The 24,660-nt window shown below is 49.4% G+C and overlaps 1 protein-coding gene and 1 long non-coding RNA gene across 4 annotated transcripts in view; one reads left to right on the forward strand and one right to left on the reverse strand.

Annotated features, from left to right (window-relative positions):
- Positions 1 to 12,133: 12,133 nt before the first annotated feature.
- On the reverse strand, positions 12,134 to 13,072 carry LOC118668500. The gene is made up of 2 exons (XR_004971670.1): positions 12,933 to 13,072; positions 12,134 to 12,557 (listed from the first exon to the last, which is right to left on the reverse strand). It is a non-coding gene; the product is annotated as an uncharacterized LOC118668500 (long non-coding RNA).
- A 24-nt stretch (positions 13,073 to 13,096) lies between these two features.
- CWH43 (cell wall biogenesis 43 C-terminal homolog) overlaps positions 13,097 to 24,660 on the forward strand; it is a 43,392-nt gene continuing 31,828 nt past the window's right edge. For 2 of the 3 annotated variants that reach the window (XM_036333588.1, XM_036333603.1), the window contains exons 1-5: positions 13,102 to 13,651; positions 15,437 to 15,628; positions 17,586 to 17,706; positions 18,419 to 18,573; positions 21,818 to 22,019. In XM_036333588.1, the coding sequence (XP_036189481.1) occupies positions 13,609 to 13,651; positions 15,437 to 15,628; positions 17,586 to 17,706; positions 18,419 to 18,573; positions 21,818 to 22,019 (713 nt within the window). In that variant the 5' untranslated portion in view covers positions 13,102 to 13,608. Of the gene's footprint in view, positions 13,652 to 15,436; positions 15,629 to 17,585; positions 17,707 to 18,418; positions 18,574 to 21,817; positions 22,020 to 24,660 lie in introns of all 3 variants that reach the window. The other variant, XR_004971667.1, reaches the window with a different exon arrangement.

Here is a 24,660-nt window from a genome sequence, read left to right on the forward strand (position 1 = left end):
TCTAAGTTCTGTACTATCCACCTTCTTACCCTACTTATCCTCTATAGGGGTGTTTGCAGTACCCTGGTGGAGTCCTATCCGTCCCGAGTGTGGGGGTTCTCAATGGGGGGGCTTACCTAAGGGAATCCTGTTCCAGGGGTTCCCAAAGGTGTGGACGGAGTCGGCGAAGACTATCCACCCTATTCCTATGGTGGAGTCCGATCCGTCCCGAGAGTGGGGCAAAGACTATCCACCCTCTTCCTACGGTGGAGTCCTATCCGTCCCGAGTGCGGGGCGCTTACCTAGGGGTCCCTGTTCGGGCGCCATATGCCGGGGTCCAGCCCCAGCGGGTCCAGGGGTCCCCAAAGGTGTGGACGGAGTCGGCGAAGAAGAGATGACACGGAGACAGCGTTCAGTTGATCAGCAGCCTAGCCAGGATCTCTAGCCAGGATCTCCAGCCAAGTTCTGGTCTGGATCTCCAGCGAAGTTCTGCTTCAGATCTCCAGCCAGGTTCTGTCCATGTTGTCTCGCTAGGTTCTCCAGCCAGGTTCTGTCACCAAGTTCTAGTCAGGTTCTCTTGCCCATTTCTGTAGTCAGGTTCAGTCCAGGATCTTTTGCCATGTTCTCTCCAGCGAAGTTCTTCCGTCTCTAGTTCTGTGTAGGTTCTGTCTTCTTAGTTCTGTGTTCTAAGTTCTGTGTTCTAAGTTCTGAGTCTTGCTGTCTTGTTACGTCTGTATTTATACCAGTTGATTCAATCCTATCAATCTCTATTACAAAGGTTAGGGCGTTTCTTATCTTCATTCCATGGAGTAAAGATTATGTAGCTTAAGCATGATTGTTCGTAGTTAAAGTGATTAATTACCCACCTGGCACTTAGTTAAGAGGTTTTATTCCCTCCCTAACTTCAGGGGAAAATCCCTACCTGGGGAAACAACCTTTCTCAGAGACCTTGGTTAAAACACATAGTGCCAAGAAGGTGAGCAAACATATTAAGAACAGTATGCCATATATGCCAGGTCCCTTGAAACAGCAAGCATGGACCGGCTCCCGGCAGTGGTTTTTTTAATGATTTCAGAGAGAGGATGGGAGAGGGAGAGAGAGATAGAAACATCAGTGATGAGAGAGAAACATTGATTGTCTGCTTCCTGCATGCCCCCTACTGGGGATCAAGCCCAAAACCTGAGCATGTGCCCTGACCAGGTATCCAACCGGAGACCTCCTGATGCTCAACCAATGAGCCACACCGGCTGGGCCATGTAGTATTTGTGGGGCGCGGCTACAGTGTTTTGGACAGGTTGAAGCCTCAGAATAATGGAGAGGGCACAGTCCTCTCATGGCCATGTGCAAGTCCCAGCTTGGAGGGCAGGGCCCTCCCAGCACAATTATAGCCAACAGCTGTAGTTGTGAGCTTGAACCTATGGTCCGAACACGTGGCCCCACCTGCCTGAGTGATAGAGTTCAGGTGCATGTAGTCGAGTAGGATTGAAACCCATGAGAATGATGTAAACATCTTGACCACGCCCTTACTTTGCCTCGTGGCATCTGCTATAAAATAAAGACACGGCTTCTAGGCGCTGGCGCTGTCTCTCAGAGAAGCAGCGTCCCACCAAGACTCAGCTTTCGTTCTCTTGTCTGTCTTTTCTAAGCCTTTCAGCCGCCCCAGTCAGGTTCACCCTTGGCCGTGCTGGCAGGCACAAGTGTTCGTTTTCTTTTCAAGGCAAACCACTTTCTTCCACGTGGTGGGAAATGCATAACATCTCCCAGCTTTGCATTACATGGTCTCCACCACCAAGGAAGCAAAAAATAACTCTGAAGCCCAGTGGGTGTGACTCAGTGGTTGAGCATGACCTATAAACCAGGAGGTCAGGGTTCAATATGTGTTCCCAAACTGTGAAGGCATTCAGGGGAGACTCAGCCCCCTAAGACACCCAGTGGTTCTGGAAGGGCTCCTGGGGCGGGAGCAGAGATGAGGGGAAAGAGCCAAATGGATCCCCCATGTGTGCTGGGCACTGGGACAGGAGTAAGTCCAGCAGACTCCTCCCGTGAGGTGGCCTTCGAGGGACCAGCCACTGTGTTCCACTCCTAGCTTGTGCCTGACACACAGAGGCCATAGTACTTGTTGTGTCTTACAGACCCCTCATTTCCAGGAAACTGCCGAGAACTGTTGGTTTTCCAAGAAGACGTGTGTAAACTGTTCAGATAGGAACTGTGTGTTGAACAAAAGCTCACCTGAATAGCCATATATTTCCAGGACCCAGATCAGTGGAGTGACTGTGGAATTGAGAGGCCTAGACTCAGCCCTCAAACCCTGGACAGACTCTTAGCCTCACCCCTTCCTTGTTAAGGAAATGGGCTCAGCAAAGTCCCATACCTGTCAGCAGGTGCACTCGTCCAACCAGATGAGGCTGTACCTGTCAGGCACTCTCACACCACCTGTACTACAGATTGGGGCAGTTTTAGGTTCATGTTGTGCCCTTCTCTGATGTTCAGCTACTGGGTCGGTGCTGCTGCCAGCACAGTGACCCTCTGAGGGCGGAGAGTCGCTTGCTAAGCTCAGTGGCTTGAGTGGGCACCACTTAAGGCCCTCAAAACAGACAGGGCCTGCCCAGCAGGGCCAATGACCAGGTTGTGGGCTTCATCCCCAGGGGTGGCCTGTGGGAGGTAGCCAATCAGTGATTCTCTCCCATCATTGATGTTTCTATCTCTCCCTCTCCCTTCGTCTCTGAGATAAAGTATATTTTTTAAAAAATTTATATCAAAACAACAACAGATAGGGCCTGACTTCTGTGTTGCTTTTCTCCAAGGAAGGGTGTAGGTGGGTGTCTGTTGCAAAAAGTGTCTCTGTTAGTGTTTATGATGTGGGTTGAGCTGTGATGTGAGAGTCCCTACGGCCTTTCCAAGGCGTTAGGCCTGCTAAGGGGCGACGGAGCTGCCATCACCATAGCATTTGCTCTAAAGCCCTGCGCTGTACGTCACTTTGTTCAGACACCCCTCAGAGACCTCGGGTGTCTTCATCCCCTAGGTCACTGGGTCAGCATACCTTCTAGTGGTTGTAAGTCTCACAGCTGGGCCATGTGTTGGAGTCATTTCTGTGCAGCTGTGTTTTGGGAAGTGAGCAGGGGCATGGAGGTCCTTCATCCTGGCGGAATGAGGGTGGATGCAGGAGGTCGGGCCTGCCCAGAGGGTGCCCTGGGGCACATCCTCACCCCACCCCTCTTCCTGCACTAGGACCCTGGACACATCCCAGAAGTACCTCGAGGAGCTGCTGGGGGAGATCATGGCCCTCGAGGCTGCACAGGTCCAGAGGATGAACCAGCCCGACCACCTGAGCTGGAAGCTAGAGCAACTGTCAGACAGTAGGCAGCAGCCCCTGGTGCCTGCGAGCCAGCCTGAGTGCAGCTTCTCCCTCATCCAGGGAGCTGAGCACTTGGCTCTAAATCTCCTGTGTCAGGCCATCCTCTACCCAAGTAAATAGGGTTTTATTCAAGGGCCATTTGGAACTGTGTCATTGCAATTCTCCCCAAGAACATGAAGGGTCTGGCAGCCTTGAGTCAGGACGCGAAATGCACATGAAGTGTTGCCAGATTTCTCAGCTTCCATTCAGCCAGTACCAGGAGCTTCCAGATGACAGCACGCTGATGCCCAGGGGTGTCTTAGATCTATCGGTGGAGGATTGGAAGCTCTGGATGCAGGAGACGTCCCCAGTGGTCACTCACCTCCCCGGGCATGATTTATAACAGCACCCTGGGCATGATTTCCTTCGTCCATTTCATAATCGGGCAGATGGGTGCATTCTGTTCTCTGTCTCCCTGGGCAGGGGCTGCTAGGTGACATCTCCTTCCGAAGGACCTTACCCAGGGATGGCATGTACTGGGCACACACCCCAAGCTCTACCACCCGCAGACATACTGGTCAATTATCGTGCCCACCACACCCCAGCTGAGCCACCCAGACCCCCACCGCTCTGAGGGCTGGCACAGAGAGCGCACTCTCTTTGCCATCTCCGTTAGTCTCTGAAATCCTTGGCTTGACGGTCAGGTTAAAACGTGGCAGAAAGTGGTGCCAGCAATTCCACTGTCTTGAACGTTTGCATTGGCTTCTCTCTGCCATCACCTGCTTTCTTCTTAAGCTCTGCTTGCTCCCCTAACAATCCCAGCTGAGCCAGCAGAGGGGCCATAACTGACAGCAACAGCACCCTGGGAAAAAGGGAGGGCACCCAGCTGACCATCCCAGACCCTCAAACCCAGGGCTCAGGGTGATGGCCGTCTCAGGGCCGGGGGCAGAGAGCAGAAGCTGAGGCCCCTGGACTATGGGCTCTGACTCCACTTTGCTCTTCAGCCTCCAGCTGAATCCTGGAGTTGGAGGAAGAGAATCACACCCTCCGGGGCACTGTCCAGCAGCTGCGGGGCGCCTCCCTGGCCCTGCGGGAGAGCAACATCAAGTGCCCGGAGCTGCAAAAGAACCAGCAGCCCCAGAAGCAGGTAACAGTGGGTGGTGTCCGGAACATACAGGCAAGCTGGTAGCCAGGTATAACATTGGGATGACAGTTTTGGGGTTTGCTTGAAAGCAAAGTTCACTTTGTGAACCGACTGTAGCACGGGCTGGGTCTTTGGCTCTGCAGGTGGAAGAGCTGGGGGTCCAACTGCAGCAGGCGAAGGCCAACAGCCAGCACTTGAGACCCTCAATGAAGAGCTAGAGAAAGACCTAGAACAGCTGCTCAACGTTGTCGACGCCCTGAAGGCGCACAGAGCCCCGCAGGTAGGCCCTCCAGAGCGCATGCCCCCCTGGCGCCCCTGCCTGCAAGAGGGAGCATCCAGGATCACAGCCGTGTCCTGGTCATTGATCAGTGATTCCTGGGTGATCAGTTTCCTCGCTCAGCTGCAGCTCAGACCAGCAATTCGCAGCAGTGGCAGTAGGGCGGGGGCAAGTATTGCCTCCCAGGGACACTGGCAATCTTGTTTTTGATTGACAGGACTTGGGGGAGGAGAAGGGAGGTGCTACAGGCTGTGTTGGGTGGATGATTGTTCCATAAATATCAGAGTAAAGTGGTTGGTAGTGTTGTTCAGATGTTCTATATGCTTACTGACTTTCTACGTACTTTCTTTTTTAATAGGCTTTTAAAAAAGTAGTCATGCCAGAACCGGTTTGGCTCAGTGGATAGAGCGTCGGCCTGCGGACTCAAGGGTCCCGGGTTCGATTCCGGTCAGGGGCATGTATCTTGGTTGTGGGCACATCCCCAGTTGGGGGCGTGCAGGAGGCAGCTGATCGATGTTTCTCTCTCATTAGGGAATATACGAGTGGTCCATGAGTCTCATTCAGGCCTGAGGTATGGTGCTGTTGGCTGTGAGTGTCGTACATAGAGCGTCTTTATGTTTTGATCAGTTAACAAAAATGTGACCCTCTGAAGGCTGTCAGCTGGAGGCAGGCCCAGGCTGCCAGATCATCCTTTTGTTTATGCTTTTCTTTTCTTTTAATCCTCACCCCAGGATAATTTTAACATTGACCTTTAGAGAGAGTGAAAGAGAGAAGGGAGGGAGAGAGAGAGAAACATTGATGCAAGAGAGACACATCTATCAGATGCCTACAGCACACACCCCAACTACGCCGGGAAGCAAATCTGCAACCCAGGTACATGTCCTTGACCAGGAATCAATCCTGTGACCCTTCCGGTCACGAGCTGATGCTGTAACTGTTGAGCCACACCTGCCAGGGCCTTTTGTTTATGCTTTCTCCCTGCCCTCTGAGAAGCTAAATAGTTGGATGTTGATGTAAAACTTAGAAATTAAAAAATATTTATCAATTAATTTAAATAATAAAAAAAAGACTGCCGAAACCAGTTTGGCTCGGTGGATAGAGCGTCGGCCTGTGGACTGAAAGGTCCCAGGTTCGATTCCGGTCAAGGGCATGTACCTGGGTTGCGGGCACATCCCCAGTGGGAGATGTGCAGGAGGCAGCTGATCGATGTTTCTCTCTCATCGATGTTTCTAACTCTCTATCTCTCTCCCTTCCTCTCTGTAAAAAATCAATAAAATATATTAAAAAAAAAAGCTGTGTGGGCCAAACTTGACACACCTGTGTTCAAATTGAGTCCATGAGCCTCTGGTCATTTGAACTTTCTGGTATAAATCTTCCCCCAGGAAACCCAGTTGGGTAATTATGATGACGATGATGATGATTTCAGTGGATTTACATAATACCCCCAAATCTCATGTTTTATTTATCTCAGAAATTGAAATTGGAAAGGGGCTTGGAATTGGGGAAAAATGCTGGGCATAGACATAGAGTTTTAGAGCAGTAATGTTCTGATTCCATGTATTTCAAAAGTATTTCAGTCAAAGAACCCTTTGTTCCCAGTCGGCAGGTCTGCCAAAGCCTTCCATGGGAAGGATTCTCACAGGGTGCTCTGTTGAGGTGGTGTCCGAGCCTGCCTGTCCTGTCTCCCCCAGCCCACAATGGGCAGCTGTGCTAGCCTTCTAGAACCCCAAGGGACACAGTTTGAAAACCACTGAGTTTGTTCAACCCTCATTTACACACGGGAAAAATGGAGGCCCAGAGAGGTTGTGGTTTTGATTAAGGTGCACACCTGGGACAGAGGCTGGGCGTGCTCCTCAGCCCTTGGCCCTGTGGCTCTCCACCCCCAGGCTCAATTTCTCAAACCAGCCCTGAAGGGGGAGCAGGAGGAGCTGCACACCCAGAGCCAGGAGCTGCAGACCTCCCGAGAGAACCCGCGGGAGGAGGTGGAGCTCTGGCAGGCCCGGTACCTGGCTGAAGGTGGAGCGCCAGCCCAAGGAAATCTCGCTGACCAGGCTGGGCATTCAGTGCGAGGTGAGGCCTGGGCTGGTGGGCCTCAGGACACCTGGTGAGCTCCCTGGGCTGACAGTCTTCTGCTCAGCCAGGTGGGAATGGGTCCTCATTGGCATCTGTGCTCAAAGACTGTGTGTGAGTGTCACACAGAGGCCGAGAGGAAGCCAGAGGCATTTGAAGGGGACAAACCCCATGACTGGTGGGGTTGCGTTAGAAAACACCTTGCACCTGAGCTTTGCTTTTTGCAAGGTCGGGGCAGTGCATGGAAACAGCCAAGTACTGTTTCATTTCTGAACCCTCGGCTGAGCACTTTGCTCTTTGCTCACCCATGTCCTCTCATTTAATTCTTGCAATGATTTTGTGAGCTGGGGTTCCCATTCTTGTTCCTCTTAAGTAGTGGGTTGCAACCCAGTTTGTCTGATGCCAAAAGTTGAGACTTTTCCGCTACACCAACCGGGATGATATTCTAGAGCAGGAGCAGTCCAACCTGAGCCATATATTCATATCCAACCCCTGCTCCTGTGTGTTTTTATGTTTGTGAAACAAGAATACATTTCTAAATATGTTACGTTTTATTTTATGGATATCAGCAAGAGGAAGGGAGAGGGAGAGAGTGATGGAATCATCCATGATGAGAGAGAATCCTTGATGGGCTGTCTCCTGCAGGCCCCCTACTGGGGATGGACACCACAACCTGGTCATGGCTCTTGACCGAGAATTGCAACAGTGACCTCTTGGTGCTGGGAGGACGCTCAACCAAATGAGCCTCACCGGCCAGGCAACTTATTAATGATATATTTTACATTGTTTTTTAAAATTGTTATTAAGTCCTCAGAATCTGTTGTATATTTTGCAGTTGTGGCACATCACAGCTCAGACCGGCTGTGTTTTCAGTGCTCGGTGGCCACAGGAGGGCCGTGCTTGCCTGATTGGACGGGACACTTGGCCATCCACATGTCATTGGCTGTGTTGGTCATTCCCATTGGCGTAGATCATACCAAAATGACCATCTTTGTGCACGTGGCCTTTTTCTTCTTTTGGAAGTAGATTCCCAGCAGTGGAATCACGGGAGCGTGTGGTGTTTGAGACATTGTCCATCTGTGTTTTAGATGCTCTCCCGTGTGAGGAGGGACCTGGAAGAAGAGAAACATCACCGCAGGAGCCAGATCAAGATATTGGCCAAGCAGAACGGGAGGCTTCTAGAAAAGAGTGTGGAGAACAGGACTCAGCGCTTGTAAGAGGTGTGGGCTGACTGACACCTGCCCGCAAAGGACTCTGGGCTTCCCGCTCCACACCTAGGCCTCAACATTCTAGGCAGAGAGCCCCCTGGTGCACTGGTGTCCCAGGCAAGGGGACAGACTATCTTACCAGCACATCTTTCTCGTTTTCCTGGGAATGGTTCTAGATTTCTGCAAATAGGGGTGGTTGGCTTTGTTGGCTTTTCAGAGACACTGCCCCCTGCCAGATGCTTCTTAATCTTCTTTTGGAATTCAGTTTAGTTTAAAAAATATGACAGAGGTAAAGAGAGGTAACTAGGGAAGGAACTTAGATCGTAGGATGGGCCCTTGTTGTGTCTGTTTTCTCCTTAATGGGCTGGAGAGAGGGCTGTTGGTGCGCCATGACTGTCCTCCCTCTGCCAACATGGCACAACCTTGGCTTTGGTGTAGGCCCTGCAAGGTGCACAGAACCAGCTACCTGGTGGCCAGGAACTCATAGGGGTGGTGGGATGTGAGCAGAGCTGTGTGCACACAGAAAGATGTTGAGGAGCTTCCTGGAAATGGAAGGAAGTGTGGTGGTGGGAGTTGGAGTTCTGCTGCTGACACGGATGGGGAGAAGGCTAGCCAGTGTGTCGGTGGAACAGGGGGTGGAGATGAAGGTGGAGCTTGGTGTGGTCTGGGTGCAGGGAAGGTGCAGGGAGTGGCAGGAGGGGAGCTGGAGGAGGCAGCGCTCAGCTATGGAAGGCTTCCATGCCCGGCTAATGAGTCGGATTCACTGGGAGTGCGTGCTTGTGGGATGCTGGTCTATAGGGACAACGGAGCTGCCAGAATTGAGTTGTAATTGTGTGTGTTTGCATGTTCTGAATACCTGTTCCTTACCAGATGTATGATTTAAAAATATTTTCTCCCATTCTGTACATTGTCTTTTCACTTTCTTGATAGTGTCTTTTGAAGTGAATTTGGTGAAATTCAGTTTTTTATTTTGTTATCTGTGCTTTTAGTGTCATACCTAAGAATCCATTGCCTAACTGAAGATCATGATAATTTACTCCTGTTTTCTTCTAAGGGTTTTATAGATTTATTAGAGGCCCAATCCATAAAATTCGTGCACAGGTAGGGTCCCTAGGCCTGGCTGGCGATTAGGGCTGATCTGTGGGGTGACTGACAGAGTGATGCCCCCCCCCTCCCCGCTTGCACCCATCTTGGCTGGCCTGGTGCTGCCTGCTCGCCGGCCCCACCCCCCACTGCTGGTTGCCTCCCTCTGCAGGACAACCGGCGGGGAGATGGGGCGGCGGGAGGGGGGCGGGGGGGAGGGAAGGACCCTTGCTTGCACCCGCCTTGACTGGCCTGGCACTGACCACTCACCAGCCCCATCCTCCACTGCTGCCGCTGGTCACTGGTCGGGGCCTGTGGGCTAGGGCCAGCTCCTGCGTTGAGCGTCTGCCCCCTGGTGGTCAGTGCACATCACAGCGATGGGTCATTCCATCGATTTGCGTATTAGGGTTTTATATAGATAGATTGCTCATATTTTGGTCTTTGATCCATTTTGAGTTCATTTTTACATATGATGTAGATAGGGGTCCTACTTTATTCCTTTCATGTGGCTATTCAGTTATCCTAGAACCAAATGTTGAAAAGTTTAGCCTTTCCCTAATGCCGGGGGTCTTTCCCAGCATCTAGAAGGGTTCAAGAATCTGGAGAAGACGCTGCAGCGTAAATTAATAGACTAGAAATATAATATAAATGTGTAATCTATGGGGGAGCCAGAGGAGCTTAGCTGTAGGAACCAAGTTCTCCTGAATCTCCAGACCCCTCGCTCTTTACTAACACAAACTGTCCTAACAGCAAAGTAGATATACATATCAAAGGTCATTGTCAGAGTTTGGGGGAACTGCCTCTGGCTGTTCAGGTGTTTGGCCAGCAGGAGGCAATAACATGTAGATTAAAGTGTCCTCAGCAGTCTGGTAGCAGGTAATCATTTATGTATCCTTTTCAGATTTGGGGAAATGCCTCCAGCCATTCCAGTAGGTAATAACATATGATTCAGCCTGCTGAAGCCTCAAGGTTCCATCAACCTTTTGATGAAACTTCTTGCATTTATGACCTGCTGGAATTAGCCTCCGGCATTTCCCCCATGCCGTTGTCTTAGGAAGCTCCTTGAAAATCCTTTGCCCTAAATGAGAGGGTTTATTCTTGGGCTCTCAGTTCTATTCCATTGATCCATAACTTTATCCTGTGACAAAGTACTAGTCAGTAATTAACTTTTTGGGAACTCTTTGCTCAAAGCTGCTATGAACTTACTCCTACGTGCTTCTTACACTTTTAAGCAACCCGTCATTGTTTAATTTCAGAGCAAACTTTTCAGGAGTGGTAAGTGATAAACTCCCCTCTCCCCTCCAAATTACAAGCGACTAAAAACAAAATGCTTTGAGAACATTGTTTAAAAAATTGAAGACAGTCTGCGGTGTGGTAATACTCAAACAAGAAATAACTTGCGATTCCAGCGACCCACTGTCCCTTAGAACCAGCTCTCGCTTTCTCCTCGGGGCTGGGCACTCTCCAAGACCGTTATTCATCATGTTGCTGAAACGGAATTTTTGGACTGGAACCCGGATTCTTTGTCCGCCAGAGTCGAAGAATGAATCCACGAACAGAGAGTGGTATAGCAAAGGTGGAGATTTATTGAAGAACAAGTTCAGACTCCCACGTGGGGAGGGAGAAAAGGGTCCCACTGTGTTCTTTTTCCCTACTCCTTAGAAGGCTGCAGATCTTGGTGCTTTGATATCCCCTCTGATTGGTCGCTATTCCCTTAGATTGGTTACTATAGTAACTCCTGAACTCAAAGGTCAAGCACCAGGTGGGATGTGGGATGCCCTCCTTCCTCATTGTTCTTTTCTTTCTGGCTTTCTTCTTTCTTCTTTATTTTGTAAACTAGGAGCCCAATGCACGAATTCATGCACCTTGAAAGGAACTGTGGGCTGCGAGGCTGCGGTGGGCACAGGGGCAGGTTTTAGCCCACCCTCTGTACCTGCGCATGGCCCCTCCTGCCACGGACCCTGGTCCCCTGTTTGCCAGCAGCCCTGCTCCTGCTGCCATTGCTCTCATGTGCTGACAGCGCTGGCCCCGCTCGCACCCAATGATGGCCTCAACTGCCCCTCAGGTGCGATCAGGGCCAGCAGCGGCTGCTTGCACCTGCTGATGGCACCGAGTGATCGGGACTGGCACCAGGCACCAGCAGTGGGAGTGAACGGTCGCTCCAGCGCCAGCTGTGAGTGCAAGCAGGGTTGTCGCTGGTAGTGGGTGCAAGAGGCAGCTGCTGGCCCTGATTGCCCCTCAGGAGCAGGGGGAGGTGGAGAAACCCTGAGAGGCGATTGGGGCCAGCAGCCGCTGCTCACATCAGCTGATGGCACTGAGAAATCAGGGCTGGCGCTGGGCACCGACAACAGGTGTGAGCGGTGGCTGCAGGGCTGGCACTGGCAACAGGTGCGAGCACTGGGTGGGACTGCAGCATGCAGGAGCAAAGAATTTTTTGTAACCACCAGAGGCTTGCCCCAATGACAGCGGCCAGCGCCCCACTTTGGTCTGGCGCCCCTGCTCACCTGCTCCACCATCCCACCACACCCGATGCCCACCATGTTCTGCGTGTGCTCCCTTGTGGTCAGTGCACATCATAGCAACCGGTTGTTCCAGTCTATTTACATATTAGCCTCTTATATATATAGATATAGACATTTTTGGCTACTTCCAGCTCCCTTGTCTTATGTATATGCAACTGTTGCTGCTCCTGCACCTGGCTTCCTTGTGTTATGGAAATGTGACTGCACCTGGCTAGCTTGTGTTATGGAGATGTGCCTGTTGCTGCTTCCTTGTGTTATGGAAATGTGACTGCACCTGGCTACCTTGTGTTATGGAGATGTACCTTCTCCCAGTCTTTAGCCCTGTGTTTTTCCATGGACCCCAATTCTAAATATTCCCTAAGCCTGCTTATATTCCCCTAAGATTCCTGTTCCATTGAGGAGGGCAGTTTCCACTCCCCCCTGTTTTCTCTCCCCTGAGCAAGTGTTGCTGTAACTGGACAAACAATGGGTCCGTGCTGCCTGTCACTTCTTGAGCCAATGAAGCAGAGACAGGGCTGAATCATAGATGAGCATTTATTCCAGTACTGCCCGCAGTATGAGAGAGCAGCAGGTCAGCCACAGAAATCTGCTCTGCACCCCACCATAAGCCAGTTGCGTACATAGCAAAAGCACAAAAGCAAAAGAGCAGTTTGCAGATATGCAAAAGGACTAGGGGTCTTCATAGGGCTTAGCGCTATGCAAGGGTTAGGGTTACATGGGGAAATAGCCAGAGGGGGTGCCAGATAGGCAGTTAACAGGTGAGCAGGCTGGAGGTCTGCAAAGCCTGCAGGTGTGCAAAAGGGTTGGGGATCTTCAAAGGGCTGGCGATTCTGGTTTCTGCAACAAATCTTTGTGAATCTTTCCATGATAATAGGCAGCTCCAAATGGGGAGAAAGGGCTGCACCTCCAGGTCAGCTCCAGCCAGGGTAGAATGTGCCTTCTTTAATCAGAATAAAACAATCATGGTTAACAGCGCATGATTAATATTTCTTACAATACTAGCCGGTTCCCAAATTCTATTGCTGCCCCCCTTTCATTGCTACATCTCTGAAAGCCACCCAAAATCCTGTGACCTCTAGAATTTTTTAAAAAAATATTTTTATTGAATTCAGAGAGGAAGGGATAGAGAGAGATTGAAACACCAATGATGAGGGAGAATCATTGATCAGCTGCCTCTTGCAGACCCCACATTGCAGATCGAGCCTGCAACCTGGGCATGTGCCCTGACCCGGAATCTAACGCAACCTCTTGGTTCCCAGGTCAGTGCTCAACCACTGAGCCACGTGGGCGGGGCCCTCTAGAATTTTTGGATCACCTTTCCAGGATGCAATATGTTCACAACCCAAGCTGCGAAGGGGTAGTGCCTCTCGCCTGAGCCCGCTCGCCTCCGGAGCGTCGCCCAAGCCTTAAGGACGCCAGAGTCCTGTTCACACTTGTCGGCCAAAAGCTCCAGAGCCCGTCTTACCGGCTGCTCTTCCCTTTGCCTCCTCCTTGTTTAAACCAGGGCACCGCTGGTCCCAGGCGCACTCGTTCCTGCCCTCCTGTGCGCTGGCGGCGCTCCATCCGGGGGCGGTTCCGGGAGCCGGGGGATTTTGCCCGACGGCGGGGTCCCCCAGGTCGCCATGCTCGCGCGCATGTCCCCTGCAGAGTGCGGTCCCTTCGGCAGCGGCGGCGGGCTTTGGCTGAAGCGGCGCAGCGCAGGCGGCACGAGGACCTGGGGACGCGAGGCGCCCGCGGCGGTGGCAGCGGAGCGGGCACTGGCGGCGCCAGGCCAGGCGGGCTGGTCTGGGTGTGGCCGGGCGGAGGCTGCCGCCCCACCCAAGCCTGAGCTGGGCACGGGAGCCCGAGGGCGGCAGCGGACTTGGCGAGAGGACGCGGGGCGCGAACGCAGGGCCCAGGAGGACGCGGCGGCAGGCGGGGTCGCAGGGTGCGCACGGCAGGCGGGCCCCCGCACCCTGCTTTCCTAGAAAGCGCCGCCCCGCGCCGCGGCCATGCGCTCCCTGTGGAGAGAAGTCCTCCTGGAGACCTGGCTGGGTAAGCCGAGGCCGCTCTGGCCGCGGGCTCGCGGGGGCCGGCTCCCCCCGGGTCCCGCGGATCCCCCCGGCCGGGCCCGGAGCCGCCGCGCTCGGAGGGCTGGCTGAGCCCCGCGAGGAAGAAAAGCGCTCTCAGTGCCCAGAGGAGAGATGCTTATCGCCCCCTGGGAACTTCTGCTAGCGCAAGGGGGAAAGAAAAGACCCCGATCGAGGTTCCGAGGCCGAGGGTTCGGCGAGGCGCCTGCGGGACCCGTGCCTCCGGGTTCCCACCCTGGCGTGGGGTCGCCCCCCGAAGGCGCGCGCGTTCTCCGCGTGTCGGCCTGGAACTCGCGCGGCCGGTACCGCCCGCTCCACGGGGCCGCCCTCCTCCCGACCCGAGACCTTTGTGTTTAAAATCCAGAAGAAAAGGGGCACCCGTGTCCTCCGGCGGCCGTGGGCGAGCACACAGGCAGGAGCTGCTGCTGCTGGTGTGGGCGCGCACGGGTGGCCTCGGGGGCGGAGGCTGCACGTTTGGGCATTTGGCGAAAAGCGTAGGACTCGGGTCCCACGAGCTCACTTAGTTGCTTTACAAAAAAATCCCACGAACAGTTACCGGTGTAATTCTGTTGGCGTGGAATGAATCAGAGTTCCTAGACAAACGTTGGGAGACGGCTGGGATCTCGCAGTTCGACGTGAAACAGGCTTTCCTCTGGCCCGGGAGGGGCGCCTGGCTGAGAACTTGATTTTCTGGAGCCGGTAGTGCTCAGACGGCCCATGTTTCTGCCTCAGTCTGTATCTCATGAGTACGGCCATGTAAAGCGACTGGCAGTAAGTACCTAGGTGCTAGGTGCTAGGTACTCCTTGTACTTGATCTCATTTAAGCTGAGCTCTAAGGTGGTTAAAAGTGCTATTTTGCCGATTAAGAAAGAGAGGCAGAGCCAGACCGGTTGTTCAGTGGTTAGCGTCAACCCATGAACCCAGAGGTCACTGTCAGGGCACGTGCCCCGGCTGGGGGGCTCCATCCCCTGTAGCGGGAGTGCAGGAGGCCAGCCATCGATGGTGTTTCTGTCTCATCCATGTTTCTATCTATCCCTCTCCCTTCCTCTCTCTCTAAAAATCATTAAAAACATTTTTTAAATATTTTAAAAAGAAAAGAAAAGGAAGCTGAGAAGTAACTTGGGAGAAAGTGAGTACACTTGGTCATTAGAAAGCTATGTTTGGAGCTAGAGTGACTGTGTGGGCTTAAGTTTATTCTGCCTTTGCTGCTTTTGTGACTTGAGACAATTAACTTTCCGAGTCTCAGGAGACTTGTTTTGCATTTGTAAGAGAGGAGTAGAAATAATGTCAACCTCATAGGACATGGGTTGTGTGAGGAATAAGAGAGAGGATGTGTGTAAATCCTTAGCACAGAGCCTAGCACAAGGTAAGCATCATTATTGTAGATTCACAGTCGTTGGCAGAAACGAAACTGACTTCAGATCTGGGTATTCCACTGCCGCATGCTGTTTCCTAAGGTTGGGTTTAAAACAGCCTACGCGCAAGAACATGTTGACTAACCGACCTGCCTTTCCGTGTAGTGCTCGTTGTTCTTGTCGGTTTTCATATTTCTCATTCTGAAAGGCAACTTAGGTAAGGAAATGTCAATCAAGGTCCTGACAGGAAACCCACTTCAACCCGGATGTTCCAAATGAAGAGACTTTAATGCCAGACGTGAATGCCGGGAGGACCTAGTGGAGGGGCGGGGTTACTGTTTGAAACGATGACAACTTTACGCTTGGTCTTTCTCTGAAAAGTCTTTTTCTTCTAGGATACGTTACTTGGTCTCTCTGGCATGACCTGCCTCCGATGATTTATTACTTTCCCCTGCAAACACTGGAACTCACCGGGCTGGAAGTTTTTGGCGTAGCTTTTCTCTCTCCGCTATGCCTCATAACTACTCCTGTCTGGAAGCTGGTGCACAAGAAGTGGATGCTAGCTCTGCTGCGGATCCTTGCTGCTGGTAATTATTTGAAAGTATTTCTTTACGTTTTATTTTTAGTTAAAAATCAAATGAAAGTATGTAGGCTGTTCTTTGAATGCTAAATGTTTGAATTAGAAAAAAGAGTTCTCTTTCTCTTACTGCTACCTCAAGAGTTTTAGTAAGATTGGGAGAGTAGACAAAAGCCCATGTATTTTACATTTCTAATTTTCCTATCAGATTGGAAAAGCTTAAGTATCATGAAACGACAAGGGGAAAGAAACCTTGGTCAACAGTTCAACTCTAGAATATATTGTATTCGTTCCCCCCCAGATATGACACAAAACTCAGAAACCATTAAAATTGTTAAAGGACACTGCATAAAAATATGAAAATTATGCGTGACCAAAACTATAGTAAGCAAAGTCAAACAACAATGTAGGAAAAATATTTGCAGTTCTTTTAGTCAAAGGGCTAATTTCCCTAATACATGTTTTTTTTTTTTACAAATCAGTAATAAATAAAAGGACCTACAACTCAATAGGAAAGTGGGCAAAGGCTACCATCAGTTTACTGGAAATGAAATATAATTGTTTATTTAAAAATGTACTAGGATGTGTAGAATGCAAATTGTACTCACAATATACTTATGTATAGTTTTACCTATTGGGTTGGCGAAAAAATAAAGTCTGATAACACTGTATTGTAAGGATGGGAAGCAGACACTCATTCACTACCAGTGGGAATCTAATTTGGCAAACCTCTCTGCGAAGGCTAATTTAACAGTTTTGGTCAAAATTGCAAATGTGTACAAACTCTTTCACCCAGCAATTCCACTTCCAGGAATATATCTAGTTCATACTTCTATTGATTTGGGTTATTTTTTAAAATATATTTTTATTGATTGCAGAGAGGAATGGAGAGGGAGAGAGAAATAGAAACATCAATGACGAGTGAGAATCATAGATCAGGCAGTCTCCTGCACATTCCTCCCTACCCCCCGGATTGAGCCTGTAACCTGGGCATGTGCCCTTGACTGGAATCGAACCTGGGACCCTTTAGTCCACAGGCTGATGCTCTATCTACTGAGCCAAAACACCTTGGGCAATTTGGGTTATTTTTTACCTTAAAGATTTTCACCCATTAGAATGGCTATAAAAAGATAGATAATAACAAGTGTTGGCAAGGATGTGGAGAAATTGGATCAGTCACACATTGCTGGTGAATGTAAAATGGTGCTGCAGCTTTGGAAAGCAGTTTGTCAGTTCATAAAAATGTTATCCTATGACTTATCACCTCCACTCCTGGTATTTACCTAAAAAAATGAAAACATATGTTCACACAAGACCTTGTACACAAATGTTCATAGCAGCATTATTAATAATAGCCCAAAAGTGAAAACAACCCAAGTGCTCATCTACTGATGAATGGATAAACAAAATGCAGGACATCCATGCAATGAAATATTATTCAGCCATGAAAAGGAATGATGTACTGATAACATTCTACAACATGGATGAATCTCGAAAACATTATGCTAAGTGAAAGAAGCCAGTCACAGAAGGCTACATACTTTATGATTCCCTTATATGAAATTTCCAAAATAGGAACATTTATATGAGCAGGAAGTAGATGATTGCTAGGGGCTGGGGGTGGGGAAGAAGAAAAGGGAGTGATGGCTAACAGGTATGGATTTCTTCTTGGGGTGATGAAATATTCCAGAATTAGATAGTGGATAAACAAAATGCACTATTATTATAACACAACTTTGCGAATATATAAAAAACCATGAAATTATACACTTTAACAGGGTAAATTTTACGGTATGAATTATATCTCAATAAAATTTTAAAAAGATTTATGCACACACACAATTTTCCATTAACTCTCTCTTCCTGTGTATAAAAATGGTATCAGACACAACAGTTATAAAATGCAGGGAATTGAGTACCAAGGTGTGGCTGCCAGAAATATTTAACTCTCTGTAATTTGTTTCTAGGCAGCATAGCCTCCTTCCAGGCTCCAAATGCCGAACTTCGGCTGGTGATCCTTGCGCTTGGTGTGTCCTCCTCACTGATAGTGCAAGCCGTGACATGGTGGACAGGAAGTGGTTTGCAAAGGTATGGTTCGAATCCTATGCACCTATAGATAAATAAGTGTAGCCCAGCTGGTGTGGCTCAGTGGTTGAATGTCATCCTATGGACCAGGAGGTCAAGGTTTGATTCCTGGTCAGGGCACATACCTGGGTTGCAGGCTTGATCCCCAATAGGGGGCATGCAGGAGGCAGTCGATCAATGATTCTCTTTCATCATTGATGTTTCTATCTCTCTCTCCCTCGCCCTTCCTCCCTCTGAAATCAATAAAAACATATTTTAAAAAGGAGAGGACAACTGTAATACTTTCAACAATGAAGATAACTTCAAAAAACAAGTGTAGTGATCAGTTACCAAAGGGGAAGTTGGGACCAAGAGTTCCAGGTTATTGTATTTACCTTCCATGGGGCCTTGTAGCAGTCTCTCCCCCCCCCCCCCCCGCCTTCACAAGATCAGAGTGTGAATACCTGCCGTCAGTCTTAATAATGTTTTGAGAATGAAGGAATTTTGACAAGTTGCCTAGATAATGGGCTAGATAAAGGCTAAATCATGGATATTACCAATCAGACTATTTCATATATTCATTTTATGAAAATATGAAATTCATGATGGATAGAGTGCAGTGAAAGCACACAAAAAGTCATTAAAAACACTTTCAACAATAAAGATAAATTAAAAAAAGAAAGAAAGAAACAACAAGAGGCAGAAAACAAACAAAATAATACTTTTGCACTTCCAGGTACCTCAGAATCTGGGGATTCGTGTTGGGACAGATTCTTCTTGTTGTTCTCCGCATATGGTACACTTCACTAAACCCAATCTGGAGTTATCAGATGTCTAACAGGGTGATACTAACGTTAAGTACCATAGCCACACTTGATCGCATTTCCACAGGTAAGTGTATGCTGGATTTATTCAGGGATATTCTCTCTTGCCTAGTTTATATTTCTGATCTAAATGCAACATATCTTGGAAATATAAAAATAGTCCTTCTGAACTATTTCTCTTTTTCAACTTTTTCTCCCTCTGAGACAGTAACAGGCCCAGTGAGTGGACTATTATCCAAGCAGAAGGAACCTTTTCCTTGCTAGTACAGCGGGTGACAATAAAACGCTGTCTCTGGCTTGTATCACTGTGGAGAGGGAGAGTAGACCAGGCCCTGTGCTCCCGGCTGGCTTCCAGCCCATCTTCCTCCTCTTCCCCTCTGGACAGGGCTCTCCAGGGTGGCTCCTTCATCCCTCTCTCTCTGACCCCAGGGTATCTCCTTCACAATGGAAAGTTATTTGCGAGCTAGGGCTGTGGGAACTACCTGGGCTTTAATTTCTAGGAGTCGGAAGATAATTAAACTCTAAATCTGAAACTTGAAAAGAAAGGAAATCTTGCGTATTCACACCACCGTTCAAATCGCCTGTCTCTCTCTGGTGATAGACACACACCAAACGTGGATGCTTGCTTCATAGGCTAACTCAACACCCTTCTGAAAAGAAGGGAGAAGTGTTACCAGGTTCTAATTAATTTGCCCCTCGCTCTTTGTGTGACTCTCAATGACTCACTGTTCTTTTGTAAATACAAGGACAGATCTCACAGATTCATGGAAGTTTAGAGGATTTTGGCTCACCATGAACAAAGTGCTTGTGTAATTCCCCTTTGGCCCTGATTCTAGCATGGGCTGGGGGTAGGGAGACTAGAGGAACATCATGCAAGTAAATTGGTCAAGTGATAGTAACATTAGTTAGAACATTTAGAACTTGGTTTAGTGTCCTAATATGTGTTTTATCCTATATAATAAAAGGCTAATATGCAAATTGAGTGAATGACTGGTCGCTATGATGTGCACTGACCAACAGGGGGCAGATGCTCAATGCAGGAGTTGCCCACTGGTGGTCAGTGCACTCCCACAGGGAGAGTGTTGCTCAGCCAGAAGCCGGGCTCATGGTTGGCAAGTGCAGCGGCAGTGGCGGGAGCCTCTCTTGCCTCCATGGCAGCGATAAGGACCCCTCGGGGAATGTCCGACTGCGAGAGGGCACAGGTTGGGCTGAGGGACCCCCCTGCCCAGTGCACGAATGTTGTGCACCGGGCCTCTAGTATTTTATAAAACACTAACATCTAAAGGTGGAAACTCAGGCAGCAAATTTTGCAGGCACAGCTTGATAAGGATCTGAACGTTAGGGTATCCTTTTCCTGACTTGTGTTTTCTTCTTGGTACTGTTTTTAATTTGTGTGGCCCAGCTGTTGGTCCCTTCCTGCTTTTCCCCCTGTGGTCACATTTACAAAACTCCAGACTCCTCACCAGCTTCCCCAGGATATCTGATCATACCAGGCATTTTTTGTAGTTTTATTACATATCTGCTGGGTCCGGAGGCAAGGGTCACCCACCATATATAGCATATTGCTCAGCAAATTTAGCTTCGGGATCTCTCTTCTCCAAAGACTGTTTAGCCTCAGGCCTCGACCTCCCCCCTGCCTTCACCACCTCCCCGTCCCCCGAGCTCTCAGCTCTGTTCCTCCTTTCTCGGACTCCTTTGCTGGCAGAATGGCTTTCTTCTTGTGAAATCCGCTGCTGGTCCCTAGGGCAGCCCCAAAGGAGGCCTTCTGTCCCGCCGAGAGCTTCTGCCCAACAGGCTCTCCTTTCCTACAAAGAAATTTCCTGCCAGCACTTTCTCCTTGTTACATATTTGTATGGTAAGTCATTTATGCAATGAGCTGAGACCTGTTCATTAAACAGTCCTGGCAGACAAACAATGGGTCCGTGCTGCCTGTCACTACTCGGAGACAGGGTTGAATCATATATGAGCGTTTATTCCAATATTGCCGCAGTATGGGAGAGCAGCAGGTCATCCACAGAAATCTGCTCTGCAACCCCCCATAAGCCAGCGGCTTATATAGTACAAGTACAAAGGCAAGTAGGCAAGTATGCAAATGGGCAGTTTACAGACATGCAAAAGGGCTGGTGTCTTCAAAGGGCTTAGTGATATGCAAGGGCTGGGGTTACATGGGGAAATAGTGGGCCAAATGGGCAGTTAACAGGTAAGCAGAGGGTTGGGGATCTTCAAAGGGCTGGCGATTCCGGTTTCTGGCTCTGGTTCTGCAACAAGGTTGTTAGTCTTTCCACGATAATAGGCAACTCCAAGTGGGGAGGAAGGGCTGCATTTCCAGGTGAGCTCCCAGGTCCTGGACAGATGCCAGCCAGGTGCCTTCTTTAATCAGAACAAGACAATCACGGTTAACAGAGCATGCTTAATATTTCTTACAATTCTAGCTGGTTCCCTAACATTCTATTTCTGCCCCTATCAGAAGTATAGTCTAGTGAAGTACGCAGGCACTGCGGCCCACTGGCCGAAGTTCCCATCCCTGTTTCTCGTGACTAGCTGATCTTGGACAAGTCACTTGCTGTCTCTCTAGGCTTCCGTTTTCAAAACTGTAAAATGAGGTTAGTGATCGAGCCAACTTTATAAAGTTGTGAAGATTAAATGAGCTCAAAAAGAGGGCTCAGATCAGGGCAGAGCGCAGAGTCACTGCTCAGTCGATGCACTCTGTTACTCCGGCTACAGGGGTTCAGATGAGAGCCCTGTTCTTTTGGGGAGAAGCAGCCTGGTGTCCTGGAAACATTCCACTCCTTTGTTCCCCGGACATACCATTCACTTCTCCTATATCTAGTTTTGCTCCTACTGTTAACTTCACATGAAGTAACTGACTCTCGGCATTTTCACATGTCCAATTTCAAGATGCTTGATTCCCCCTAAACCAGCCGTGGGCAAACTACGGCCCGCGGGGCCCGTTTGAAATGAATAAAACTAAAAAAAAAAAGACCATACCCTTTTATGTAATGATGTTTACTTTGAATTTATATTAGTTCACACAAACACTCCTTCCATGCTTTTGTTCCGGCCCTCCGGTCCAGTTTAAGAACCCATTGTGGCCCTCGAGTCAAAAAGTTTGCCCACCCCTGAAACCCTTCCTGACCTGGCTTGCCTAAAACAAGCTCTCCCACCAGCTAGCTCTGCTTTGTATCACAGTCGCTTGTCTTATCCCCCTTCTAATGGAAGCCAGGTACCATTTCTGACTCGCTAAAAGTCTGTTAAAGGTAGAGGGCACATTTCCATGTAACCAACCCTTTTCCATTATCTTTTTATTCTAGATGGCGACTGCAGTAAACCTGAGGGGAAAAAGGCCAGCGAGGCAGCCAAAGGGGTGGCCTCTAGGCCTCCCTGGTTGCTGGCAGGGGCTGCCTTTGGCAGTCTTGTGTTCCTCACCCACTGGATTTTTGGAGAAGTCTCTCTTGTTTCCAGATGGGCAGTGAGTGGGCATCCCCATCGAGGGCCAGACCCTAACCCATTTGGGTGAGTTTGGGTTTGTTATGGTTGAAGGAAGAAGTGCCTTCTTTGTTGAATAGCTAGATCTGTGCTGGCCAGATATTTCCTACTTTATTTCCCTTGGACATTAGGAATGTGCATGACATTACTGTGCTCCCTGGGGACGGAGGAGACAGACGAGTATGGGCCAATACTGAAGGGTTGCTGCGAGGTGAATGAGGGAGGGTTGAGGGCTGTGCACAGCTAAGCAGGCGGTTCTGGGAGCTCCTGCACGGGCATCCTGAAACTCTGAGCAATCCCCGCACAGAAGACCATGCTCAGTGGCAGGGAAGGCATGGCACTCCCTGGCCATTTTCTCCAGAAACCTCCCCCACTTTCCCCGTTACAGTTGGGCATTTGGTAGGATGAGACCAGAGTGCCCTGAGGAGGGACTGGGTTGGCAGCCTGGGTGTAGGTCTTGATTCTCTGCAAAGGACGAAAGCCTTGGGAGATCTCTGCATCCTCTGTACTTTGGAACCTGCAGCAACCCTGGGGCACCCAGGAGTCAGCAGTCCTGAGTTTAAGTGTTGGTCCATGTGCTTGGTCCTCATTATTCTCTCTCTACTCTTCCTGGAACCTCCTACCTCCTGCAGCGAAGTCCAGCCATTCATGTTAAAAGATTGGAGGGACCTTTAAAACATCTGCCTTAGATATGTTTTCTCTTAAAGTGCTGAAATTCCCATATTTGGATACATGTACAAGAACTGCCCCCGGCAAACCTCTGGGCACATCCACAGATGTCTCAAGCTCAGCGTGTCCACATCTGGACTCAGCAGCTCCCAGTCCCCAAACATGCTCTTCCTCCTCCATGCCTTGGTTCACTCTGCCAAGTCATCCTGCGATTCTGAGCCTTCTTCATTTTCTGAATCTAATTGGGCATTATGTTCGGTCATAATGAACATAATGCTTCTCTGAAAGAATCTATACCTTCTTCCCTGTCTGCAACCACATCTGCCTCAGGGAGTCCTCACCATCTTTCACCCAGGCCATGCTATTGTCTCCTAATGGTCTCTCTCTGGTGTGGCCTTCTCCACACTGCCCCAGAGTGAGCTCTCTAAAATGCAAATCTGACTCCATCCCTCCCTTGCTTGAAACCTTTCAGGTCTCACACCCCCCCGACCCCCGCAACCTCCCATACCAGGTCACAGAGACAGGATCTGCGCGCGCACACACACACACACACCTCACTTTTACAAACGCTCTCTGCTCTCTATCTTATCCCTGTGCTTACCTGGGCTGACATCACTTTCAGTTCCTCAGAAGTGCCAGACTGTTCCAGTCCTCCATCTCAGTTTATGTGCTCATCCCTGTCTGGGCTACCTTCTTTGACTTGATATCCTGGCAAGCTCTTACTCACCCTTCAAAACCCAGCTCAGGCATCTCCTTTGTGAAATCTTCTCTGACTGTCCCAAGGATTTCTTTATGCCACATACTCGCTTGGATCTCCACCCACACATATCTTTTCTTATTATTCTGTATTACAATTTTTAAAAACATGACAGTTATTTCTTCCTTTCTAGACACCATGCTCCTGAGGGCAGGGAATGAGAAAAGGAACGAATATTCAACTTTGGACCAGTCACGTGATATCCCTGGCCATTTTCTCACTGTACAGTGACAGCTTTCTTTTCAGATATTTTGTAATTCTATATGTCATGGCAAGACATTGCAGATTGAGATGTAACTCACGAGACCAGCATTCCCAAACTATGTTCTGTGGAACGCAGATTTCTTGAGGTGTTAGTAGGTACTCTGAGAGGGGAAAAAAGGCTTCCAGATCAAATACTGCATCTCACATTCTTTCTTTGTGCTTCACAAGGCAAATGAGTATATTAGAGACTCCTGAGAGTTTCTTAAACTTATTGAAACATGGAATTTCTTCTTTAGAACACCTATTCACATCTCAAAAAACTGGTGTTTTTCAGAATCACTGTTTGAGAAATGTTGCACCATCATAGTAGGAATTGCTTTAGAAAATCCACTAGATTTGACTTACGGGGACGAGTCGTGGATAAGTTTTGATGGGTTAGAGAATCGAGAGACGAGAGGAAGGTGAGAGAGAGGCTCAGAGGATGCTGAAAGGACCCTGGGAAACTGAAGGATCGTCCAGACATTCAGACTAAGGCTCTGGGAGGACGAGGGAGCAGGGCACTGTCTTAGTCTTGTGTTCCGGCTTCCCATCAGCCCACCCCAGGCCTCCCGACTCGGTTACTCTTACTTTTCCATAGCACTTTCCAGCTTCTGATATTCTGCACTACTGGTTAACTGTATTTATTCTGTCCCCCTTCCCCCACTGAACGTGACTCCTATGGAGGAAAGGGATCTTTGTTCATGGATGTGTCTCTAGCCCCTAGAAGACAGCCTGGCACATAGTAGGTCCTCAGAAACATTTTTGTTGACTTGGGGATAGGAAAAGATCCACAGTGTCCTCCATGGCCTTTTGTCACATCTGGTCTTCTGTGGACCCAGGATGATCTTTAGCTTTAGGATGCGGGGACGGGCAGGCTAGCAGCTGGGAGCCTCACTCCAGAGCCCGAGCGCCTCTTCGGGATTCTCTGTCCCACGTGCGCTGCTATGTAGGACCGCAGCCACTTACTTAAGTGCTCTTTCCCCCAGTGTCTTCCTCTGC

The sequence above is a fragment of the Myotis myotis genome, unplaced genomic scaffold (assembly GCF_014108235.1).
Source record: "Myotis myotis isolate mMyoMyo1 unplaced genomic scaffold, mMyoMyo1.p scaffold_m19_p_1, whole genome shotgun sequence".
NCBI classification, from domain to species: domain Eukaryota; kingdom Metazoa; phylum Chordata; class Mammalia; order Chiroptera; family Vespertilionidae; genus Myotis; species Myotis myotis.